The sequence below is a fragment of the Parasteatoda tepidariorum genome, chromosome 4 (genome assembly GCF_982258835.1).
Source record: "Parasteatoda tepidariorum strain Cologne lab strain chromosome 4, Ptep-v5.0, whole genome shotgun sequence".
Classification (NCBI taxonomy): Eukaryota; Metazoa; Arthropoda; class Arachnida; order Araneae; family Theridiidae; genus Parasteatoda; species Parasteatoda tepidariorum.
In genome coordinates, this window is record NC_141758.1 from 10,529,234 (window position 1) to 10,555,458 (window position 26,225).

Sequence of the window (26,225 nt, forward strand, 5' to 3'; positions counted from 1 at the left end):
ATCTATGTAGTTTTTGTTATTAAGGATTTCAAGAAGCCAGGAAAATGACAGCATAAAAACCTACTCACCTTGAAAAAATTTTTGAAGTAGATTTTGAGCCAGAAAATTGGTTCTTTAATCATGCAACAAGACATGTTCAGATAGGAGGGTATCTAATCAATCTATTAACATAAGATATTGATTCCTGGCGCAATCTATTTTGGTTATAAATCACTAAATAAAAGTAGCCAGGAAAATGACAGATTTTCATGGGACAAACAAATTATTGACAGAAAAAATTATTTTAAACGAAGTTTTAGTAAACAATACCCTCTGCGTATATTCTAGAAATGCTTACATAAAGGATAAGATAAAAAAAATTAGATTTTGAAAAATGAATGGGAAGTTTTGAAGCTAGTTATTATCGGAAATATTGTTTGACATGCCAGGAAAATGAAATTTTGATACTCAATTTAATTTTTTAAGCATACAAAACAGTCAATGCTAGTGCAAAGTCATTTTAAAATGCTAACGCAATGCTATTTATTAATTGTTTTTAAAAAAAGATCCCCCCCCCCACACACACATATATATATATATATATATATATATATATATATATATATATATATATATATATATATATATATATATATATATATATATATATATATATATATATATATATATATATATATATATATATATATATATATATATATATATATATATATATATATATTCTACCAGTTTTTTCTCTTTTTCTTTGTCAGGTGATCCATACTAGGTTTGAAAATAAATTGAATTTTAGTTCTTAGCTTTCCCTAAAAATTTTTTTCAACTACATAGAAACTAGCCTCTTGACGGAAGGGGTATTAATATAGGTAAATATAGAACATAATATGTAAACAAAGGATATTCACTTATCTTCGATGGATGCAAATATGGAACACTAACTATTGAAATTAATGGAAACGTAAAAAATTATAAGAGGTATTAAATGAGTTATTATTATGCTTGCAAGGAGTTTATATGTAAAGGACATTTATTAATGTATTCAAGTGTAGAATATTTTTATCATTATACGCAAATGTAGAACTTTAACTCATAAATATTTCATAAATATACGTAAATATGGAACATTTACTTATCAATATATGTAAATAAAGGCCAATCACATATTAATGTATATAAAAATAGAACAATAACTCTTAAATGTGGAATAGATTTAGTTAATGGGTGAGGATCTCTCTAGGAAAAAAAAATATTGGTGCTAGCTTTGTATTTGGCGCGAAGCACTAGCATCTACACTGTGCTAACATGTACTATCAAGTCACATGGAATAAAAATCTTAAGCTGGTATTTACTGATTAAATTGATTTTTGTACTATTTACTACAATGTTAATTAAATGTATCACATTTTTGTTGTTGTTGTTGAAATCAAGAATCAAATATTGAAGAGCATTGCTTCAGACTAAAATGCTCTACGTGGATTGAATTATAGTCCCTTCTGTTAATAAGAGAACCAAATTACTTCTACTGTTTGTTACATAATTTCCGAAATCTTTAATCTCATAATCCTATAACGGTACTAAATTTTCTCAAAATGTAGAACATTCTGTGTGGCAGTTAAGGAGGAAGAGTCGAAAGTTTCAGAAACTATATAAAAGAACCTGAAGCATGTAATGGAGCTTAGACAGAATTAGTGTGGTCAAGATGTTTTTACCCAAAATAAATGTGTTAGCTGTTCTTTTGTTTTTAATTGTTAGGGCCAGATGTCAAGAATATGACTTTGGAGCAGAAATTTCACGTCAATGCTGTGAGTATAGACATTATATTTTACTTCTTTTAATTTAATTGTAGAATATGTTCAGCAGAAGAATATGTTTCGTTGATATTTTGAAACTTCACTAACTTTCTGAGAGTTAGTATCGGAAGTGAATATAGAACAGTAATTTATTCACGCATGTGAATATAGAATATTTGTCAATACACGCAAAGACAGATTATTATTTTATCAATGTAATTAATATGCTTAAAAGACTTAGATATGCTTAAAATAATGATTGATTTTCTTTCTTGCTAAATTTATAAAAAAAAATGTCCCCTAGCTGACCCCTCTGTTGAAAACTGTAATATACACAATAGTTAAAGCAAAAAAAATTATGTATTATAAATTATAAAATAATGCATAGAAGCAGCTGGTTCCAAAGCATCTGTCATATAACTGTCCAATGCTTAAAATTGTCAAGTTGTTTTATGAAAAATTCTAAGAATTTAAGGAAATAGCAAAAGAAATCAAATATTCTATATCCTTGAATTCAATTTTAAAAAGTAGTTAGATTATGAAGTACAGGAGTTTTTATTCCCAGCAGTGGCTAGACCACCTAAGGAAGTGCGTAGACCGAGCACAATTCTGGTCGTCATACTTTTAATCACGAACCTCTGTGACCTCCTTTTCAAATTCGGTTGGTTGTAGGAGTGATTTACTTTATAGTGAACTTTAAATACAATTATTATTCGAACTTATGCAATGCGTCATTGTAATTGAGGCTATAGTTATTAACACGTTGAATGCCACGCTAATTTTACATAGCTTGCCCGTCTGGCCAAACGGTAAATAACTACAAACTAAATTTGCAAATGGACAGATTTTGCTAGTTTTTTGTAAGGTATTGCATGGCATTTCCATTAAAAGAAAAAAGTGGTGAATTATATAAACCTACGATTTGTTTAGAAATAGTGGTGGATAAAATCTACTAAATTGAAATTATTAAACCAAAAATCACAATTAATAAACTACCATTTTAAAATATTTATTCGCTGTCAGGTGCAAGTAGGCATCTTGGTGTATATAAATAAAACTATTTTTGTGTGTTCTATATTGCATTCATTTCTTCAAACCATTTTAGCATACCTGCCAACTTTTAATCCTTTCCATTATAATTTTTCCCAGTGGTATTAAAATGGAATTAAAACTTCAATTTTAAGCAAACAAATACGTTGTATTTGAGAAAACTTAAGTTGACAACCATGATAGTAACGCATATTTATATATGTACTTAATTTTTGTAAGAATAGTGGTGATCAAAATCATTTAAAAATCAAAATTAAAAAAGAAAAAATAGTATATATTTACTACCACTTTAAATATGAAAATAAAATCTTTCGGAAAATCCGGAAGAGTTGGCACGTATGATTTCAGTATCTGTAATACATTTAAAAAAATTTAAAATTTACTCGAATTATGTGTTTATAAAAATCTTGACTTCGCCGGTCCCCGGTGACACCCGTGGGGCTACGAGCAAACTCGGTGCCGGTCACCGGTGACCCCCATGGCATTCAACTTGTTGATCTTGGGTATAAAGTGGTCCCATCAATATTGATATGTTTAGTGTAACGGAATTGTTTACGCTTTCAATTGTCTTATCAGTTAATTTTATCATAACTAATCCATATTAGTCTAGGTTTATCCACTCAACTCTTCAATAATTTCATTAATAACTTATTAATAACGTCTCAAACATTTAATGTCACCTCACCTCATATTTAAATTTCAATGTTTTCGTAAGCAATAAGAACAGTTAGATTTTTTTTTAAAAATTCATATATTCAGATATTTTAAGAATTATAGGTTTTTGATACTTTCTGGAAAATTTTGAACAGATAAAAAAAAAATTTGGATAGTAAATATTACGTGCAAATTTATAAAAGATCGTCCATCACCCCAACTTTGGTTTTAACGAGTAAAATGTTTAAATTTTATTTTCCCTAAGTAAAATTGATTGTGTAGTATTAAAAAATTAGTCTCTCACCTATCTGAAAACTTTTATCTTTTCATTTCTTGCAAAAAATATGTTTTTGTTTCACTATATCTATCATAATTGTAAATATTTTCCTTTTTCATTAATTTTAATAAACTTTAAATTTTTATTATTATTTAGTGGTTCCAGATCCTGTAGGTCTACTGGATTGCGTGGAGAATAGAGTTACCTTACCGGTATTTATTAATTAAAATATTTTCACTCAAATTTTTATATTGATGCAAGTTTTTAATTTTATGATCACAGAATGACTGAAATTCATAGAGGAAATTTAACTTCCTCTATGTAAACCTATTGAGAACATAATTTCCTTATTAATTAAGTAACTAAGTAAATTTTTTAAAAATATATTTAGTTTTATTTTAAACAGTGAAATGTGTTCTAATGAACTAAAAATATCGAATTCCAAATTATATGATTACAAGAATTGACACATGAACATATGGAAAAAAATTAAAAATGCTTACAACCATAAAATTTAACATTATTTTTTATTTTAGTGCGTTCTCGGAAATAAAACTCACATTTCTGACAATTCAGCAATCATTTAGCTATATTTCGTTAATTTGGAAAATAATTGGCGAAGCTACGTGAGCTACATAAGCGAAGCTACATAAATATATTACGAATATATTACATACATATATTACGTAAATATTTTCTCAATTTGAAACCACATCGTAGGGCATTGTGGGAGATAGTCAACTAGAATGACGAATTTAGAATGATGTTGTTGTTCTCGTTGTAGTTCATTTACGTCCCACTAGAGCTGCGCAATGGGCTATTGGCGACGGTCTGGGAAACATCCCTCAGGATGATCCGAAGACATCCCATCACAATTTTGATCCTCTGCAAAGGGGATGCCACCTCCACTTCGGTAGCCCAACGACCTGCACGTGAAGTCGAGCACTTTACGGTAGAATAGGTTTACGAGGACCAATACCGCACACCCTCGGTCCCTACGCAGACTGATCCAAGTGGGCACCCACCCGCACACTGAAGGAACCGTGTCTTAACGATCAGTCCACTGCGGGACGAATTTAAAATGAAGATTACTCGATCGAAAATAAAATAACAATGTCTTCCGACTGTTTTGTATGGTGATCAAGGAGTTGTCATTTTACCAGGAAGATGTCGGGATCGAATCCCGCTCCGGGCATGGGTGTGATTCATCTCTTTATTTTAACTGTGGGGAGGTTAACCAATACCTCCTAGATGGGAGAAAGCCGAAGGACGCAAAACGATGACTCATACAGTTAGGCCCAGATTTGCTGATCACTTCTGACGAAGCTTCTCTTTTTCCCTTCTGTTTCTCGACACTTTTTTGTTACTCCCCAGTAAGCACACACCTCACGGCAAACGTAAGGCCGTAAGCTGGCATTCTAGGTAGGGTAACGGCAAAAGGCAAGTACAATAGGGTCCTTTATCGTTTGTTTTGAGGCATTTCAGGAAGAGGCGGAATAACTCTTCACCTATACAGGCCCGAAAAATAAAACCGTTGTTTGGCCTCTTACACTTAATTAGTTACTGGACCTTTATTGTATACCGTTGTTTGGCCTCTTACACTTAATTAGTTACAGGACCTTTATTGTATACCGTTAATTAAGTGTAATGTTACAATAGATTAATAATGAATAGATGCAGAGTTGGTAAAAAATGTGCTTTTAACTCAAAAATTTGAAAAAAATCAGGAGAGAATGGAAAAAATCCATAAAACGTTAACCGTATTTTTGAGAGGAAAAAAACAACTTTTATTATTCTTTGAAAACTGCTAATTTTTTACATAGAATATTAAAAACTTGAATTTTATTATTTTACTATAATCTAAATATACTTTATGTGGTATTACCTATTATATTTTTTAAAAAAATAATTTTATTAAAAAATAATCATTTTAAATTTTATTAAAATTTTTAAATAAATATATATAATTATTTATTTTTTCTTTTTGAAATCATTTTCTGAAGTATAATTTTTAACTCGAAATATAATATATTCTTTCTTTCTAGAAAAATTTAATACATATTCCCTTAAAAATAAGAATAAATATTAATACTTTTAACTAGAACAATTCCTTTGTTCATTGAGAAAAAGTTTTTATTTTTTCGATTGTTTATTATAAAATTTTGTTAAATTTATTGTATTAAACATGTACTTAAGAAAGACTTATTGAATTGAATACTTATTGAAGACATTTTCTTATTGAAGACTTATTATTATTTTTTTATTGAATAAGCGATACATTTATTTTTAACGTTAAAGGATTCAATAAAAAATCCATCATTTTTGTAATTCATGGTTAAAAAAAAAATCTAGTATAATTTATATGATAGCAGTAAAAGGCTAAAGGTCCGTCATTGTCTATTTTTTGTCATTTTAGGAAGAAGCGATATGAAAACTTTTCCCATTGTTTATGTTTTGGTCGCTTGAAAATTATTACTGTAAGCCCCAAATGAAATTAACATAAATTTTTTCCAGACTATGACTCCTTTTTTAAACCTTCTCTAAAACAAAAATGAATAGGTAAGTTTAAAATTCATGTAAATAAAAAAATCTATTTATAGAAAATAAATGAATAAAAAAATATTGTAAATTGCTTAAATCCTCCTAGAAATTATAAATATCTTGAATTTAGAGCAAGGATTTTTAATGAGATGGGCTTTTTTATTACATTAATTTACTAACTTTTATTACAATTTAAGTGTTTTGTAATAATGAATGTATACCATTTATAATAGTAAACGTTTTATTTATATAAATTGTTTTTTATTTTATTTTTATTTTAATGTTCATTTCAAATTTAATATCTTAGTTTAATCACTTACTTCTTAAAAACTGGATTCAAAATAGTTTAAATGGTCTTAAGAATTTTGAATTTTAAAAAAATCGTGTTTAAATTTTCTGACTGTTTATAGCAAATGTCTAGTCTAATAAAGTAAATAACTTTTTTTCCCCTAAACTTTTAAGCAATACTTGAAAATAATAATTGTTTAGGAAATTTTATTCTTAAATATACGTTTTTAAGTAATAAAAATACATTTGGATATTTTTATTAATTAAACTTCAAAATATTAAGCAAATAATTTTTTTTAAAAACTTATAATACAGAATATAAATAAAAATTAAAATTATACTTTCAAAACGTTAATTATATTTATTTTTTATTTGCATTACAAAAATATTTTTTCATGCAGCATTAATTTATTTTTAAAATAGTTTATATACATTAAGGAAAAAAAACTGTTTTGAATGCAATACATAGATGGCGCTGTTTTTTATTTTTTACTTTAGACGTGTTTTCGAGTCCTGCGGATAGATGGCAGAAAATATAAAGTGTAGGGTCTTGTAGGGTTGCCTTTCTTTTAACTTTGATAGAATTTCGCCAATTTACTCAGAATGACAGTCGGTACGGCTTTTGTCCAGGCATAACCAATTGAGGACACTACGGCGACAATATCCCCCCCCCCTCTCCCTTCTACTTACTATAGTCAAGCAAATTTATCATTCATGTGTGGCAAGGGTCTGCACTATTTATTCTAGCATAAAATGTGACATAAATAAAAAAATGTTCTACTGCATATTGCCTTAACCAATTAAATAGCGGAGTAGTTATTTAAAACCATAATTGCGTTATTGAGTTTTATTTTGAAACTAAATTCTTTAAATAGCAAATTAGACAAAATTAAACATTAAATTTCTCTGTTTCAATCTTTCTTTACACTACATTCGTCACATACTTCAATTCAAGTGTTAATAAAAATAGCATTGTATTTAAAGCTGGAAAAAATACAAAAGTTACAGCAGGATTGAAAAAAAGTCACCGATTTTTTCTTCTACGAAGTCGATATAAGATTTAAATAAAAATGCATTGTGTGAAAAATTACTCATTTTCCAGTAATGTTCCCTAGTTGTAGAAAAATGAAAGAAACATAACAATACAAAATAATAAACATACATTTAATCATTTTAAAATGTCATTTGCAAAATGTTTCCTATACATGAATTAAAAACATTGTTTTTTTCTCACAAGGGGTTTTGGGTTAACAAATTTTAAAATTGTGCTATGTTTTAAATCTTAGGAACTAATAACAGAAATATGGCTGAAATATTAAAATAACGGTAAGAGAACCGAAATTTTATCTGTTTGTCCCATTAAACTGTAGGTATAGTTTTAAATTTACGGTAAATTTGCAAATCAATATTTCAGAAAAGGCATAACTATTTAGACGAAATTGAATGATTATGTAATTAGAACTAAGTGGAGCTCTTTTAACCATAAACTGGTGAAAAATGAAATAGTATTTCATGCTGCCGAATCGACTTGGCAATTTTCATAGTACAAAACGAATCCAATGAATCATTTTCATACCTCCTTTTTAAAGAGTGCAGTTCTTTTTGAACTAATTTATTGAAATCCGGTTAAAGTTTGACGTTAATTTAAAAAAAATTCAAAAACAGGTCATAATTCGTAAACATGCTAATATTTAAATATATTAAATGTTTTTCAGATAGTGACGATAATTTATACCTTGACTGCAGCAGATAAATTTTTATCAATTGATCAGCTTCTACAGTCCTTTTTTAGAGACAATTTTAAATATTAATCATACGCTTATTGATAATAGTTGTTCGACACAATTTATTTTTATGTATCCTTGTTTTCTACATGGAGGCACCGTCACCTGTTCGCTACGCTCGATAATCCCTGTAGTTGAATCTCATTCATCAAGTTTGAAATAATTGAAGATCAAGTACAAATTGTTTTCTTCCACTTTTTTAAGTAAAAATTACGATTGGATTGCCAGCAGTTGCATTTTAAGGATTCCTAAGTTTTGACAAATGAAGAAGAAGGAAAAACGGTCTCGCCGAGAGTTATTACGCATTGAAGATGTTCTATGGAAAAAGCAGTTTATGCCCGCGCGCAAATTCGTTTTTTTATTCTCTCAGAACTAGCGGTATTTGGCACAAACTGTTCTTAACAATGTTCTTAAAAGTTTTTTTTTCCTGAAAAGTCGATTAAAAATTATTTGCTTAATGTAAAATTATTATACTATTATTTAAGTTCATTATATTAACTTGTTAATTTTGACAAAATAAAAAGGATAGCTGGATTTGAATGATAAATAACTGCGCTTAAAAAAATTACATTTTAGAAAGGCAGAGTGTGCGACACAATGAAAAGGATTTATAAATTAGAAGTAATTTTTTCTTGTTAACCGATCATATAAGAAACAATTCTTATTTCTCTTTATTCTACACATATTTTCAAATGTCGGTATAAAATGTCGAAGTTTTATATTTGGCAACACCTAGCCTTTTTCTATATAATATTTTTTTCTTTATTTTCATTATTTTTAATATTAAGTCAAGAGGGATATTATGAAAATCGCGTAAATGAAAACTTTTTCCACAACAATCAATAAATAATTATTAGTTAAAGAAAAAATGAAAAAAAAACTTTTAAATTGTAATAACTTTCAAACAAATAAGAGTTTCTAAAAGGAAATAAAGACTCTATGTTACGGTTAAAAACAAATTTGGCTCTTTCAGCATACCAAATTTAACTTCCGCAGCTGAATTCTTGCGGTCACAGAGCGGCCCGCATGTTATTTTTCTAACAAGTATAAGAGTAAAAATAATCTTGACTTAATTTTAGAATTATTTTTTAATTCCATTGTAATCTCCGTTCAATTTCCTACATATTAACGTAATTTGAAGTTTCTAAATCAAACAGTGTTTGATAAAATGTAACGTTAAGTTGAAAACCCCAAAACAGTGGCGGTATCAGTGACCTTTTCAGTTTTCTGACAGAGAAGGAAATTTATTCAGTTTTCTGACAGAGAAGGAAATTTATTAATATCTGCTCGTTTCACGTTAATTTAACAATGCAGTTTATTTTTCCAACTTCATATAAAAAGAATTTTCAGGAATGGTCAGTGTTAATGCTATTATTCTAGGTTCTCATGCGTTCGCACTTTTCGATTAGACCAATTTAATCGATTAGATTAACTTCAACACTATTATCTTAAGTAAAGAATTCTAAGAGTCATGAAAAAAATCATGATAGCATCTCGAAAATCAAAAAGCATCTCGAAATGATATAATTAAAAATAAAGAAGATAATTTTTGAAATTCTTGGAATTCATTGTTTTACAGACTGACCTTTTTCTTTTTACTTTCACCAGAGGGTAATTTTAATAGTGTTACATTAAATTACTTTAAAGCAATTTTATATTCGTTTTATAATTAACTTATACACAACTATTGTTCTTCTTTTTGGCAGCAATTATTATATAAATATTAATACTGAAGAAAGAAAAGAATTTTCTGCGAAACGTATATTGGCTGGAATTAAAAATCAATTTAGCCCATTGACTGACAAAAGGACAAAAATTAATTTAGACACCTTCTGTAATTAATGACGACCTTAAAAAAAATCTATCCAAGAAAAACAAATGATTAATGGGTATCCAGTGATTGGAATAGTGCAATTACAATTCTCTCATGTTATTAAACAAATAGTATTCTGTAACTTCCATTAATCATTTTATTAACGAATAAAATTGTAATTGTATAGTATATTTCTTTCTCTTAATAACACATACTTTTTTTTAATTTTTTATTTTAGTAATCTTTTTTTGAATTGATTCTGTTTTTAGAAAACAGTTCAAACCAATCTTTCAATAAAATTTTATATAAATAATATCTGATATCTAGTAACTTATTCTTAGTTTATTTACAGTTAAATATAATAAATTTCGCAATTATAGTAAGAATAAAGAAGTTTAACAAATACGACATAGTTAAGTTAAATTTTTACTCTTTATTTTGTAAAAAAAAAAAAATTTATTTGATATGCATATTTTTTGTAGAATATTTATTTTGAAGAACTTGTAATTCAACATAACGTTGAGTAATTTACGCTGCGTAATTCTTTTGCCGCATTAACTTATTTATTCTTTATTTGACTTAGCTCAAATAAATATCCCCATAAAATCAATTTAGAGCAGTTCAGTATACATATCTTAATAGAAAATTAAAGGAGTTTAGTTTCCTACTCAGAATTTTAACACTTTAATCTTTACGCTACTATGACAGATATTAAATGAAAATATTATTTTGAATTATTTTCGTAAAAACAAAGTTTACTCACTGTCCCTTCTTTACACGACCCATCATGATAATTAATTCCTCGAATTAGTGCTGTTTTAAATAGTTTTCGATAAAATTATAATAATTTGTATTATTGGTAATTATTGTACTAAAATTAGTAGTTTGTAATGCAAGCGCTTTTGTACGTGGTAAGAACTAGCGATTTTTTACTGTATATATTAAATGTAAAGTCTATATCAAAAAGAGAATCATAAGAATTTTAATGGTCAATTAATTTTATGCAATAGAATTTCAGGAATAAAAAGGAGTTTGTAAGTGTATTTGTGTGCCCTTCATGATATTAAAATATTTGTTGCAAAAAGAAGTAAAGACCTTTATTTTAGAATTAGTTACAGTTTGCTTTGAGGGGGACGAGTATTTCCTCTCTTTGTTAGTGTATGGTAAATTGAGAAGTTAACGACGTCCGGTTATGCGCTTCTCGCATCCCACCCTGTTGGGGGTCAGAGTTCTTGAGGAACTTTAGACTTTTCCAATTTTTTTTTTTTTCTTCACTAAAATTTCAGTTTTTATTTATTTCCTTATATTGCTGATGATTATTATTATTTAACATTTTCATAAAACCAATTTTGTTTTCAATTGTTTGCAATAAGCTTTTAATTGAACTATTTATTTTTTCTAAAAAAATAAATAAGCAAATGTATAACAGAAAAACGCAAAATTCTCATATTTCATAGATTGCGAAAAGCAATACACAGTAAAAATCTTTTACAGATCAAAATTCTATTTCTTATGCATCTAACAAAAATCTTTCAACCGGATATGGGAAATTGTAAAAGTAAATAAAAAATAAATACATAAATAAACTCTAACTTTTTAAAAATATTTTTTGATTCAATATTAAAGTCTTATTTGATTAGTAATATAACTTGTTAAAAATGGAGAGAGTCTCGCTTTTTATGATTTATGGGTACAACTAAGCATCATAATTTTTTGCACTTTTTTGGATTTTTAAACCCCTTGTATCTGAACAGTCAAGAGTTTGTAAATGATTCAAATAAATCAAATTCATTCTCATTCATGTGTTTTAAAATTATAAGCAGATATATTTGTTCGTAGGAAAAAAAAACATTATAAAGCGAGAAATCAGTTTCAACCTTCCTTAATTTTAACAATTGATATAATAAATCGGTAGCTTACTTAATTAGTTATATCTCGTGGTTCGTGCACTAATAAAGAAAGCTAAAATATAAAAAGAAAACTATAAACGAAAAATTAACGGTAACGAAATTGTTAAATCTTCTTATTTCGCATCTTCATAAATTAGTAAAATCAAATTTTTCTCTCATCTGGACACAAATGCAATAAAAGTTAGATCTTTTGTAATTCATACATTTTAATTTTTTAATGTCCTAATTTTTATGAGTTAAGGTGGAAACTTCTAACCGTATTTCATTTATTAAATTGGCTAAAATGTTCAGACTACACAACATCATTTTTCGTTCTTTTCTTTATCTTTCATCTCTTTATCTAAGCAGTCGAAAGTTTGTAAATTATTTAAATCATGGTGAACGACTATTTGAGTCTTTCACAACTATTGAGATAATATAGTACGTTTATAGTACGCCATGATACAAATTAATCAAGTTTCTTTAAATGCTTCAAATATAAACACATATATATTTTTGTGCAGGTAAAAAAAGAACATTAAAAAACAAGAAATTAGATTCTTTGAACCCTCAAAAATTTGAGTAATTTATCTGATAAATTTGTAATAAGCTTCGTGTTCATGCATCACTGCGATATTTCTTGAATATCTTGATTTTTTTACAACGTAAGCACATTATATTTCTTAAACAAATGCGCAAACAGAAGTTTAACTGTTATGAAACTCTGAAGAAGCATCATAGTATTTTTTTCCCCATTATAGTAATAACTTTTAAGTAGGATTATTTTAAAATTTCTTGTTAGAATTTGTTTTACTAATTAAAGAAATGTTTAATATTTTTTTTCAAGCACAAGTTAGACACTGTTAATAAATTATTAAAAAAAGGAAGAAAATTAATGGTAATAAAATTGTTAAGTCTTCTTATTTCGCAACTTCAAAAATTAGTACTATTCAACTAGACACAAATGCGTAAAATGTTGGATCTTTTATAATTCATGCACTTAAATGTCTATTTTTTAGTATATTTACTTTGAGGAGTTAACTCAGATACTTCTAAACTGGATTTCATCTTTTTAATTAGAAAAATATTCTGCAAAAAATTATCAATATATTGTATTTTTATTTAATTTTTATATGAAAAAATTCATAAACAGTGGCAGGAAAACTACTAAATTATTGAGCCGAATCCTGAAAGAAATATTTACTATAATACATTTCCCTCTGAATAAAAAAGTCCTAAGGAGCGAAGTCCCCTCCGCTATTTTTGGGTGTTTATTTTAACTTTACATTTTGCTTTGCTGTACAAAAAGTATAAGATTTAGAAGTTTCAAATTACGAAGGATAAGCGGTGGAGGCTCAGGGGAAGGAACGCTAGCCAACTAATGAGTTTTGAGGATTTGAATCTTAAGAATTGCTGGTTGATACGAATTTCGTACCCGGCTGACATAAAATATTCCAAGTGATAGACGCATCGTGGATTATTAGAGTCCCATCTTCGTCTTGCTAATCACGGGAGGTTTTCGTGGTTTATCTCACCATGAAAAAGTTCTCCACGAAGGCAATTCGTTCCCGATACTTTTGTACAGGAGTTCTCTTATTTCTTGGTTTAGATTCAAAATTACAATGATATAAAGTTGAACACTGGTAACCATGAGATCAAATTCGGGTTGGCTGTTCAACAACAGTTATAAAATAAAATTACAAAGGATTACAGAAAAATGAACAGAGAGTGCGATGAAAATGAAAATGACTATTCTATAATTAGTTTGGAAATTGTTATCTGCAAAATCTGGTGTAAAAAAATACTGTACTGGCTGCTTTGTAGAACACAGAAATGCAAATACTAATTAGAAATTTTGCGCTCTGTAAAGGCTAATTTTGATCTTGAAATTAATACCGGTATTCAAATATGTTCGAAAATTAATTGCAATTTTATTATTGCCTTTTACGCACCTTTTTTCTTCTTCTTTTTCTTTTCACGTGATTGTTCTCATGATGAGTTGTAGAGAAAATTTCGATTTTGATTGTTAACTTAAAAATCACTAATTGTTAATAAAAAAATACTGCGATTGGTTGATATGTTTGCTAGAAAAGAAAATTTAATCAAAACTACCAAAATATTGTAAAACTTACTTTATTTCCGGCTATAGGGAAAAACCAAAAAGCTCAGTATTTTTTAACGAAGTGGTTTAGTAATGTTTTCGGTAAAGTAATAAAAAATTTAGATTTTATAATATGAGTTGAAATGCGAAAAACGTGGTAAAATTTTATAATTTTACCATGATAGTTTAGAGCACTGTATAAAAACCATTTGTTCAGAAAAATTTACTATTCAGTTTTATATTTTTTACTAAATGTGAGGTTAAAAGAGCTATAATTTTGAAAGCTAGAGTATCCGGTTAACTGCTATCATTTTAACAAAAAAATTACCAAATAAATGGTTTAAATACTTGGTTTTATTAACAGAGCTATGGCTTTGTTTTGAAAAAATGTTATTATCATAGAATGCGGTAATTTAAGAAAAACTTTTTCTTCGCGTAGTTGGCTGAAAGGTAACTTGGTTAAAATTTAATTTGCTGAAAGGGCGGATTTATGTGTAAACTTAACAAGAATTTTGTTTTGAAATTCCAATATGTTTGAAAGCAATTGAAAATTTAAATACCCATTCGTTATATCTTTCTTTAAGTTTTTTTGCTTTAAATATTGACCATTGACTATTTATCCATTGTCATAAAAAATTTATTTTATAAACATGCGCTCAAGTTGTTGTCAATAAAAAGTAGCGAAAGACAGCCAGAGAGAGAGATTTGTTTGTTGCCTAATATCACTCTTAATAATTATATTGACATTTTTAAAAACAATAAACATAAACAATAAATATATAATAATAAATAACGCTAAAACCGTTCCCTGTTTAAACTTCAATAAGTCTTGTTAACGAGTAGTATTACTTCTCATTTTTTTTTTCCAGTTGAGTTACACAATCTAAATTCCTTAAGTTTTTTTTTTCTTTCAAGTACAGATAATTATTTTTCAAATTTATTAAATCCTTTATTTCATTATGCTTAGCAAAATGTTCTTACATAAAGCTGCAATACTTGTATATTTTGAAAATAAAATGTTATGTGTTTTGCGAAAAGTGAAAAATATTGCAGCTTAAGGAAGTATATATAAAGAAAAAAAATCAATGATGAATGAACGATAAGCAATTACGGGAGTGAGCGGAGTAAGAAAAGGGTAAAGCCTGCTATTTTTTATTTTTGTATAAATGGAATGATTTTTAAACAAAAAATAGACAGGTAATTTTTAACTATGCATTTAATGAAATATTTAAAGTTTCAAATGATAAAATAAAAAATAACGTTTTTCATGTGTTATAGCTATGCAAATAATAGCAAAATAAAAACTGATGTTACTTCAAAAAATTTCGATGCATGTTTTGAAATATAAACTGCGTGTATATAAGTGTGTTTCAAAGTATAAATTTAAAATATAAACTAAATAAAACTGTTTGAAAACTAATAATGGATTTCTAAAATCAATGTTGTTGCTTAAACGTAAATAAAATAAAGTTTTAAAGTTAAAGTTACGATTTTTATGTTAAAGAATTTAAAAATCCTGAATTTTAATGCCATAGAAAGTATAAATATGCATAGCTAAATAGAATTTCATCGTATGAATATCATCTGTAAGAAAGTTAAAAGAACATCATTATCCTTATAAAGATAGTTAAAAGAAGTAAGTATTTAGTAGAAAAATAAAGTAACCTCAAATTTTTGCTTTAAGTATCCAAGGTAATGAATTTGTTGCAGTTGGTTATTTAGGATTTTAAATCTTTCTGATCATTAGCTTTCAACCAAAAATATAATTATTTTTTAGTAATGTAATTGAATGATATAAAAAAAACCAGTCGTCATGCATTCATTCATAAACAAAAACAAAAAAATTCTTAACTCGGGGAGTGATTTATAAAGACTTTTAGACGAAAATATATATATATTTTTTTAAAAATTTATAATTTTGTAGTGCTAATATTATATTTTACACAGCCAGTTTGCTAATGTAAATAAATTTGCCCAATTAAAGTTATTTAATTATTTATAAAAAATATTTCATAAAAGTAGAACGTGTTTTTATGTACTAAAATTGTTAAAAAGCTGATGAAACCTAAAAAATGGTTTATTTACTTAAACGTCCTTAATTATGGAATCTTTACTGTTCATTATAAAGAAACGATATTCTAATTTACTACTCCGCAAATCAAAATATATATGTAAGCATTATTTCCGAGTTTATATGTATTAAAAATTTTTCTTACGAAAAGTACTCAAATGAATTTTGACTTCAATAATTTTTTAATTTAGTAAGCTTGCTTATCGCTAATAGTTAATAAAATATTTTAGTGCAGATTAATTTTTTATTATGAGGACCAGAAATTGTCTTTAAGAATTCAAAATAGATATTCATTACTGTTTGAAATCACCAGATAAGTATGTTTGAAGTCCTTGAACTAAAAAGAATGTGGGGAAGCACATTTTGTCCCCTACCCCCAATTCTAAGAAACATTCCTTTCAAGTACGGAAAAGCTGCTCAGTAGGTGGTCGTTGATTACTTGTATAGAACAAGCTAAAAGATTCATTTGGCGAAAAGGGTGTAAAAAGAAGGAGATAAACGTAGCCCCTAGTTTTCTTCTTTCTTCGAAAAATAGAAGTGGCGCCACTTGAGAGCAAGTAAGTAACAAGTTTTTTCTCTTTAGTTCATGTAATTTAAAAAATTTTTTAACTTATTTATTAAATAGCTTTTTAAAATTAGTTTAATTCGCTTTGATTTTATTTGCTAAGTTTTTAGAAATTATGTTTTATAACTATAATACTTCAGTTGGCTATTTTATCTTATGCTTTCCTGTTGTTTAGTTTAAGCTGCTAGTTTAGTTTTAAAATGAATTAGACGATTTTTTTAATAAATAAAAGTTCAATTAACTCTATCTAATAAAAGAAAAATTTATGATTTCTTATGCATTAATTAAAAATGCTTCTTTCATTTTTCGGAAGCATTGATTAATTTAATAATTTACTTCATTTCGGTAGCCATATTTTTTCTCTGAAGGATTGTTAAAAAACATTATTTGAATTATCTAAACCGCGGGTGTCACTTATTGTTTCAAATAATAATTTTGATTAGATATAAGAAGAAATATTTTTTGAACCACCATAAAATAAATAAATAAATAGTAAGAGTTTAAATTTTCTCATCTCTAATTAGTTACTTTATATTTAAATTATACTTTAATTTTGATATTTTTCTGCTTTGACTTTTTTAAATTAAAAAAAAATAATAATAACGTTGGTAAACATGTAAAAATTGTTCCACTAAACACTTCCACTTTTAAAGTTTTTTTGAGTATTTTCAGAATATATTTTTAAACAATTTAAATATTTGTTTTGATACTCAATATAATATATTCTTTGTTCTAAATAAATAAATAACAAAATGACATATTAAATAGAAGGACAGTATTTCTAATTTTTATTTTGTTGTTTTTATACTTCTTTTGCAATTAATGAATTGCTGTAGAGGTATAAGAACATTTCAAATCTTTATATTAAGTTTAATTTTAAGATTAAATTTGTTTTAAAATGAATTAATTCGTTATAAAATTATTATGTTGCAAAACTGAATTTGTTATAAAGCAAATTTAATTTAAAATTACGTTCAATTTTTTTGAATAGAAATTAGAATATTATTTCATGGTTATTATTTTTAAAATTTATTCATAAGTATAATAATATTTTCTGTATAATATTTTTTTTCATGAAATAAAGCTTTTTGTATTAAATATTGTTGGTCCTCAATGCTATAAAGACGATTACTAATTCTTTTTTTCCAGTTATTGTGCAAAATCTATAATTTATCTCATGTAATTTATCTTCTTCTTAATTTACTATTTTGAGTTTTTAAATGGTTGTTAATTCTAAAATATACCTGTTCAGCCTTCACCTTTGACAATTTTGTGTTTAAGAAAGTGTATACATTTTCTACAAAAAAGAATTTTTATTAAATGTTTAATTAAAATTTATGATGATAACTGTGTAGTGGAAATATATAATCTAAAAATTGTTGGAAACTATTCCTCAAAAATTCAGGAAATTTTATTTTTAAAATTGAGAGGGAGCCCTAACTAACAAAAGCTTTATTTAGAATTTGTCTATTTATTTTAATTCTAATTTATCTATTTATTTTAATTCTAATTGGCTAATAGACTAGTTCTTTTTCTAAATTAGAATCAAAAAAATTTTAAGAGAAAATTTGGTAAACATTCAACTTATCGTCAGTTACCAAAAATATAAATATTCGCTGTAATTTTAATATATGATCCTTCTCTTTCCTTTAAATCAAAATTAATTTCATTTAAATCAAAAAATTGTTTTTAACAAAAATTATAAAATATAATTAGTTAGAAACAGTTTTGATTTTGTTGATTTTTAACTGTTTTTATGACGATCATACTCTAATTTATTCCTTTTCTTTTATGGAAAGACAGGGCGAACGATCCAAGAAATGCTAATCCAGCCATCAACAGCAAAATAAGGTAAGAACATAGTGAAACATTAAATATTAATATTTTTTTCAATTAAATCACATATTTTTGATTTGCAAAAGAATTTTGATTTTTTTAATTAATAATTATTGTGCTTATCAAAATTAAGTTCACTTTATGTATTTCTCTAACACAGTCTTTATTAATAACAAGTGTTTTTATTACTCATATAAGCTTTTATATTTATATTTTTGCAATATTCTTATTTAATAATTTCTTAATAAGGTTTCGTAATAAATGAAAAATGCACTTTATGAATGTATAAATTAGGTGAAAAGATGTGCTGACAATTTTATATCATTACGATATTTTAGTATTTGTTTTCTCTGTTTTCATGCCTGTTATAACATTTTTTTATCATTCTATTTTTTTAATTAGTTAGAAAACAAAATTTTAAAAGAAATTATTTTTACTGTTAAAATAACTACGTAAAGTTATGAATGAATAACGAAATATTTTTCATTATTTTATTTGAAATGATAATATTATATAATATTTCATTTTTCCATAAGTTTCACCAGCATATAATATTCGTATTAAAGCAATTATTTTAGCAAATATTTTTTACTTAAAAAAATACATGAAAAAAATTAAAAACTTTGTCCACATTAAATTTGGGCTGAAAGGCTGAAAGTATTCCCCTACAAGCTCGTGCTAAGTTTTATTGAATTTACCAATTCACATTTAGTTCCCCTAACACACCACATGCTTAGAGTATAAACAAGATAAATGATAAACAATGAACTTATTGTCATATTCCATAACTGAAATAAAAATATTTACATTAATCTTCATACATGATTTTAGAAACAGTTTTTTTTTTTAATGTTTCGATTTTGTTGTTTTTGTTTTAACTAATTTTACAACTATCATATTCTAATTATAGTTTTTTTTTTCTTTCATAGGGAGTCAGGATGGAAGATCAACAATGAAGATAAAACTCAAAATTTAAAAATCAACAAAAAGGATGGTAAGAAATAAATTTATATTTTACCTTAGGTTACCATATGGTTGAAAAGAAACCAGTTTTTTTTGTTTAAACTGGGGGTTTTGTGTTTTTTTAAAACAATTTGTGGGACATTATTTTAAGCCAATTGAAATTAACCGAGCCAATTCAAGGTCTTTCATAGCAATTAACTATTCCTTTAACTATTAATTAATATTTTCAATAAACAACTAAAAATATCCACTCTTTTCTTTAAATATATTAACAAAATATCTAATAAAAAAGGAAAGAACTAAATATTTAAGTATGCAGCTTTATTTAGCAAGCAAAATAAACATTCAGCATTTAAATTTGATTTTAGTGATACCATAAAGAATGATTCTCTACCTTGCTTGCCCGTAATATAGAAATGCTATATTTCAATATTGTTTAATTAATGTTATTATTTAGATGTGTATAATTTATGATATTAGTATGTAATTAAATTTCATGGAACATAATTATTTTTTAATCCATTAATATAATATAAATTTTTATATATTTAAGGCAATATATCATATATATTTTATATGAATGATAATTAAAAAGTGTTTTCTTATATGGTGCATTATAATTATTTGATAAAAAAGATACAAAATTTATAAGGAAAGATATAATAAAAGTAAGTTTTTATACTAATAGTTTAATAATAAAGTATAAATTTTCTCTCCATTTATTTTAGCATAATAGTTTATTTAATAAGTTAAATAATATCCGAGTTCATAGTCCTGAAATTTCTGAATTCCTGATAAAGAAAAAAAAACAACTTTATTCTCATGTTTTTTTAGCTTTTTGCTCTGATTTCTGACAATGTCTGTGTTCAGAACATCACATATTCTACAAATACTAATGCAGTTCCTAAATCTATCAGTTTGAATAATCAAAAGATTTGTATTTCTGATGTAATATATATGTATACATATACATATATATATATATATATAAATGCCAAGACACAATATTTACTTTGCCTTCCTTTCAAAATAATTGAAACTCCACTTAAAAGTAATTTATTAAGGATGTCACGAATTTAATTGCAGATTTTAAATAAATATTGGTATGAAATAATATTAAATAATTGATACTGGTTACAGAAGTACTATTAACATTTCCTAATTATCAATCTCAAACTGTTACGAATCGCTCATTAATAGAATTAAAAAAATTATTCAAGCTTTGTTTCTGGAATTAAAAAATTTATATTTAGAGCAAATTATACTTTTTTGTTAATTTTTTTTACAGTTAACTGATAAATGTATAATGTACCAGCAATTTGGTTATTAATATAATGTCGCATTAAATAAAATTAAATATAACATAAATATTGTTAATAAATTGTTGGGTTTAAGAAAATCATTTAAAAAAAAATTTTTTTCTACGTTTACCATTCAAAACATTGAATGAATTGTTTTCATAACACTTAACATTACTTTAAAATATTATTATAGCTACAATAGTTAACATTTCTAACTAAGATGGTTAAAATTATTTAATTATTACAAAACTAATTGAATAAATAGAATTATAATTGTGTTTTTCATTCTCAATTTGCTAATGAATGTTAAAGTTTGTGATACTATTTTTCAATTAGATATCTAAAGCAGATTAAATTAGTTTAGATCAGATTGCATTGCTGAAAAAACTTTTTTAAATTACTTTGGGTAGAATAAGTCTTGATATCTATGAGCTACATATATATGAACTGCATTTAAATAATTAAAAAATGAAATGTGAATAATTTTAATATGTTTGGCAGTTGATCTATTTTAAAAAATAATAATTTGCTTGCATATCCCTTTCACCATTTCTTAGTAAATAACCTTATTAATGGAAAAAAAAAAGACTTGAATTAAACATACTATAAATAATGTTTTTATTAGTTACATAGTATAAAAAGTATTTATAATTATAATAGTTAAATGATAAGTTTATTTAAGTAATTGATTTTTTCCAAATCTATTTCTTTAAATCAATACTTTTCTTAAGTATAATCATTAAAGGGATGTATGACTATAATAATTTACATACATATCTCTTTTATTATTTCTTAGTGAAATACTATCATTATCTCTGAAATCAGATCTTAGTTGTTTTTTTAAATGCAACCTAAAGAATGCATATTTATTAACTAAATTCAATATCATATTTTTATAATTAAATTAATAATTTTTTGTAAAAATAATCAGCTTGTCTTAATCCATGGCTTTTAAAAAATCAGTTGATTTAAATCAATGATATTTTTTTTTCTGTGAACATTTAATATATCTATAGTAAAATAAATTGCTTTATTTTTTGCAGGAAAAAGGCTCATTGAAATAAAGCTTCTGGAATGGGATAAAGAAAATATATTTGTCCATATGTAAATAGTGTATACAGATGTATTGATTTGTTACAAGGAAATAAAACTCCTTCATGGTTTATTTTAAGCTTTATTGTTGTTAAAATTCCTGCTTTTATATATTTAAAATTACTAAAATGGTGTATTATTTACTAGTACAAAATATTTTTTTTTGAAAAAACTATTTATGATATATACTGTTTATCTAATATTTAATAAAATTAATGACTTGATGAATATACACAAAATTATAGGATAAATAAACTTTTATGTGTAAGTTTCTATCAATAAAAGCTAGATGTAGGTTTTAAATATATAAGCATTATTTTAAAAACTTAAATAACTTATTTATTGAGTTGCATTGTGTTTTATTTTAGAATAAAAATTTGTACTTAATTTCCTCTATCTCAAAATGCTTAAAAAATTTAAATACTCAATTCAAAAAGATTTTTTTTTATATGCTTCTACTTTAAATGATAGCGCTTATAATTGTTTAAAATGAAATAAAAAAAAGTCTATTTTATTGTACGAAGATTCATTGGACATTTGGTTATAAATTAAATAATTGTTTTACACCATTTTGTTTTTTATATTTTCATAAAACAGTATGCATGTAATGACAGTTGTTGTTATGTTACAATATAAAAAGCTAAGAATCAATAAATTACTATCACTGATATCAGCCGAGTAGAACAAACACTCGTGACAATTTATGTTCCCTAAATAAGAATTGTAACAAAATGCAGCAAGAAGCCTTTGAAATTAAAAGCTAAGTTCTAATAATAAAAAATAAAAAAAATGCCGAGACACCTAAAATAAAGGTGTGATACCGGCAAGGACGGCATTAAAGTTTTCTATTGAACCAAGTGGGAGGTGAGTTAAGGGTGGTTTATTAGCAAATAAGGCAAAGAAGTTCGCCTAAGCATCTGAAATAAAGGTGTGATACCGGCAAGGACGCCATTAAAACTCTATTGAACCGAGTTTGAGGTGAGTTAAGGGTGGTGCATTGGTAAATAAGGCAAAGAAGTTCGCCTAAACACCTGAAATAAAGGTGCGATATGGGCGAAAACGGCATAGACGTTTTCTAATCAGTCTACAGTTAAGGTGCCTTAACGGCAAGCGAGGCAACGACGTATGCCAGTGAACGTATTCAGCTTTTGATAAAAAGGCAAAAAAGACATCATAAGGGTTCAATAAAAGCCTTTACGGCAATTTTCTTTTTATTCTGTGAAAAAAATTTTTTTCCCCGGTATTTAAAAGGCAAAAATGGCAAAGCAATCCAGAGGCAACAAAATAGTCCCGGTCCTTCAACGATTGCCAGAAGTTTGCCTGAAATGCCATGCACTGGCCCTCATTCTGGCCCAGATTTCACTTTATTAACGGAACCGATACGGCAATGAAAAGCCCGCCGTAATGGCACTTTAGGTGAGCCGGCATTGTCCCTTCACTAGCCCAAAAGTTGTGTGCTTGTTGGGTCTTCTACTAATTTTTTACTTTCTACAAATTATTATTATTATTTTTTTTGTCTAGATTAAATGTTCTTAAATTGTGTAAAAATGCTTAATATATTTATTTGTTTTCAGAAATGATTAACAATAAATCAATTCTAACAAAAATAACTGTTGTGTGAATGAAAAAAAATATATTTTTAAGCATTAAATATCAGTTTTATTTTATAAATTGGAAAATTTTATCTAACTTTTTGTTATAAAATGTATGGATTAAAAACAAAGAAATATATTTTTAAAGGGATTTTACACATTTATTATTATTATAGTTTTGACATAAAACTAAGAAAGGGGTCTAATTTTTATAATATGATACTTACATTTTTAGTACATGATTATTTTGGATTTTAATGATTATGTTTTGCATGTTATTAGAACTAGAGCATACGAAATAAAATAGAAATTGTTTATAAACAATGACATAAAATGAGCTTAAAAAAAGTTAGAAAATCAAATGCAGTCTTCAAACAAGGTTTAGATAGTAAAAAAAAAACATATCAAAAGCATGATTATAATTTGTATTTTTTTCCTGTGGAAGTGTGATTGTTAGAAGTGATAAACTAAAATTAAAGTAAGCAACCTTAGATAACAAATATTTTATTAAATAGCAAATTCAAAAAACGATAAATAAAATGTAAACACAAATTTTACTGAAATATGTTAAAACTTTCAGTAACATTTAAAAAAGTATAATTTTTACCATCACACTGATAAACTAAAATAAAGTAAGCAACCTTAGATAACAAATATTTTATTAAATAGCAAATTCAAAAAACGATAAATATAATGTAAACACAAATTTTACTGAAATATGTTAAAACTTTCAGTAACATTTAAAAAAGTATAATTTTTACCATCACACTGATAAACTAAAATAAAGTAAGCAACCTTAGATAACAAATATTTTATTAAATAGCAAATTCAAAAAACGATAAATAAAATGTAAACACAAATTTTACTGAAATATGTTAAAACTTTCAGTAACATTTAAAAAAGTATAATTTTTACCATCACACTGATAAACTAAAATAAAGTAAGCAACCTTAGATAACAAATATTTTATTAAATAGCAAATTCAAAAAACGATAAATATAATGTAAACACAAATTTTACTGAAATATGTTAAAACTTTCAGTAACATTTAAAAAAGTATAATTTTTACCATCACACTGATAAACTAAAATAAAGTAAGCAACCTTAGATAACAAATATTTTATTAAATAGCAAATTCAAAAAACGATAAATAAAATGTAAACACAAATTTTACTGAAATATGTTAAAACTTTCAGTAACATTTAAAAAAGTATAATTTTTACCATCACACTGATAAACTAAAATAAAGTAAGCAACCTTAGATAACAAATATTTTATTAAATAGCAAATTCAAAAAACGATAAATAAAATGTAAACACAAATTTTACTGAAATATGTTAAAACTTTCAGTAACATTTAAAAAAGTATAATTTTTACCATCACACTGATAAACTAAAATAAAGTAAGCAACCTTAGATAACAAATATTTTATTAAATAGCAAATTCAAAAAACGATAAATAAAATGTAAACACAAATTTTACTGAAATATGTTAAAACTTTCAGTAACATTTAAAAAAGTATAATTTTTACCCGTCACACTGATAAACTAAAATAAAGTAAGCAACTTTAGATAACAAATATTTTATTAAATAGCAAAAATTCAAAAAAAATGATAAATAAAATGTAAACACAAATTTTACTGAAACTTTCAGTAACATTTAAAAAAGTATAATTTTTACCCATCACACTGATAAACTAAAATAAAGTAAGCAACCTTAGATAACAAATATTTTATTAAGTAGCAAATTCAAAAAATGATAAATAAAATGTATTTACTGAAATATGTTCAACTTTCAGTAACATTTAAAAAAGTATAATTTTTACCCGTCACACTGATAAACTAAAATAAAGTAAGCAACCTTAGATAATAAATATTTTATTAAATAGCAAATTCAAAAAATGATAAATAAAATGTAAACATAAATTTTACTGATATATGTTTAACTTTCAGTAGCATTTAAAAATAATTCTAATGTCATTTAATATCTCTTTTCTAATGTCATTTTCCTTGAAATGCATCTCACATACCTATAACAAAATGAATACAAAATTTATATGTGCATTTAAAATAAATAGTACATACTATATTCATGTATGAAAAATTAATAGATTTTTGTAGAAAAATTAATAGATTTAAATTTCATAATCAAATAAAAAAAATTTTGCTTTAAGCAGTTACAATATATTATGGTCAAACAAAAATGTTTAAAGTTTGAGCAAAAATTTAATAAAATACTAAAATTATTAATATTTTTATAAAATAAAACTCCATAAAAATAACTATATATTACAATAGTTTGCGATATGATTGATAAGAACAACTTAATTATTATAAATAATTTATCCACAATTTAAAATAATTTACTCTTAGTAAAAATATAATAAAGAAGCATAATTAAATTTTTAAAAATAAAAACAAATATTACTCACTTTAGAATTCTTTGCAACTTCAAAATCTCTTGGCATGGCGGCAAGCCATTTCTTACGTATTGGGAAATCCAAAATTTCCTACTTTTGTACCATCAACTTTGTAAAATCCTCTGCAGTTTGGTACACAGCACTCATATGCAATTATTCATAACACTAAGAATTAAATTAATGCTGACATTTATAACATTTG

General features: G+C 25.5%; 1 protein-coding gene and 1 long non-coding RNA gene across 2 annotated transcripts in view; both read left to right on the forward strand.

Moving 5' to 3' along the window:
- Nucleotides 1-1,612: 1,612 nt before the first annotated feature.
- Nucleotides 1,613-26,225, forward strand: part of LOC122271044 (uncharacterized) — a 60,575-nt gene continuing 35,962 nt past the window's right edge. Inside the window, exons 1-2 of the mRNA XM_043050842.3 lie at nucleotides 1,613-1,799; nucleotides 3,925-3,980. Of these exons, the coding sequence (XP_042906776.2) occupies nucleotides 1,697-1,799; nucleotides 3,925-3,980 (159 nt within the window). The 5' untranslated portion in view covers nucleotides 1,613-1,696. The remainder of the gene's footprint in view (nucleotides 1,800-3,924; nucleotides 3,981-26,225) is intronic.
- LOC147810673 (uncharacterized) lies at nucleotides 11,085-22,085 on the forward strand. The gene is made up of 5 exons (XR_015432914.1): nucleotides 11,085-11,105; nucleotides 16,760-16,812; nucleotides 18,624-18,671; nucleotides 19,586-19,650; nucleotides 21,964-22,085. It is a non-coding gene; the product is annotated as an uncharacterized LOC147810673 (long non-coding RNA).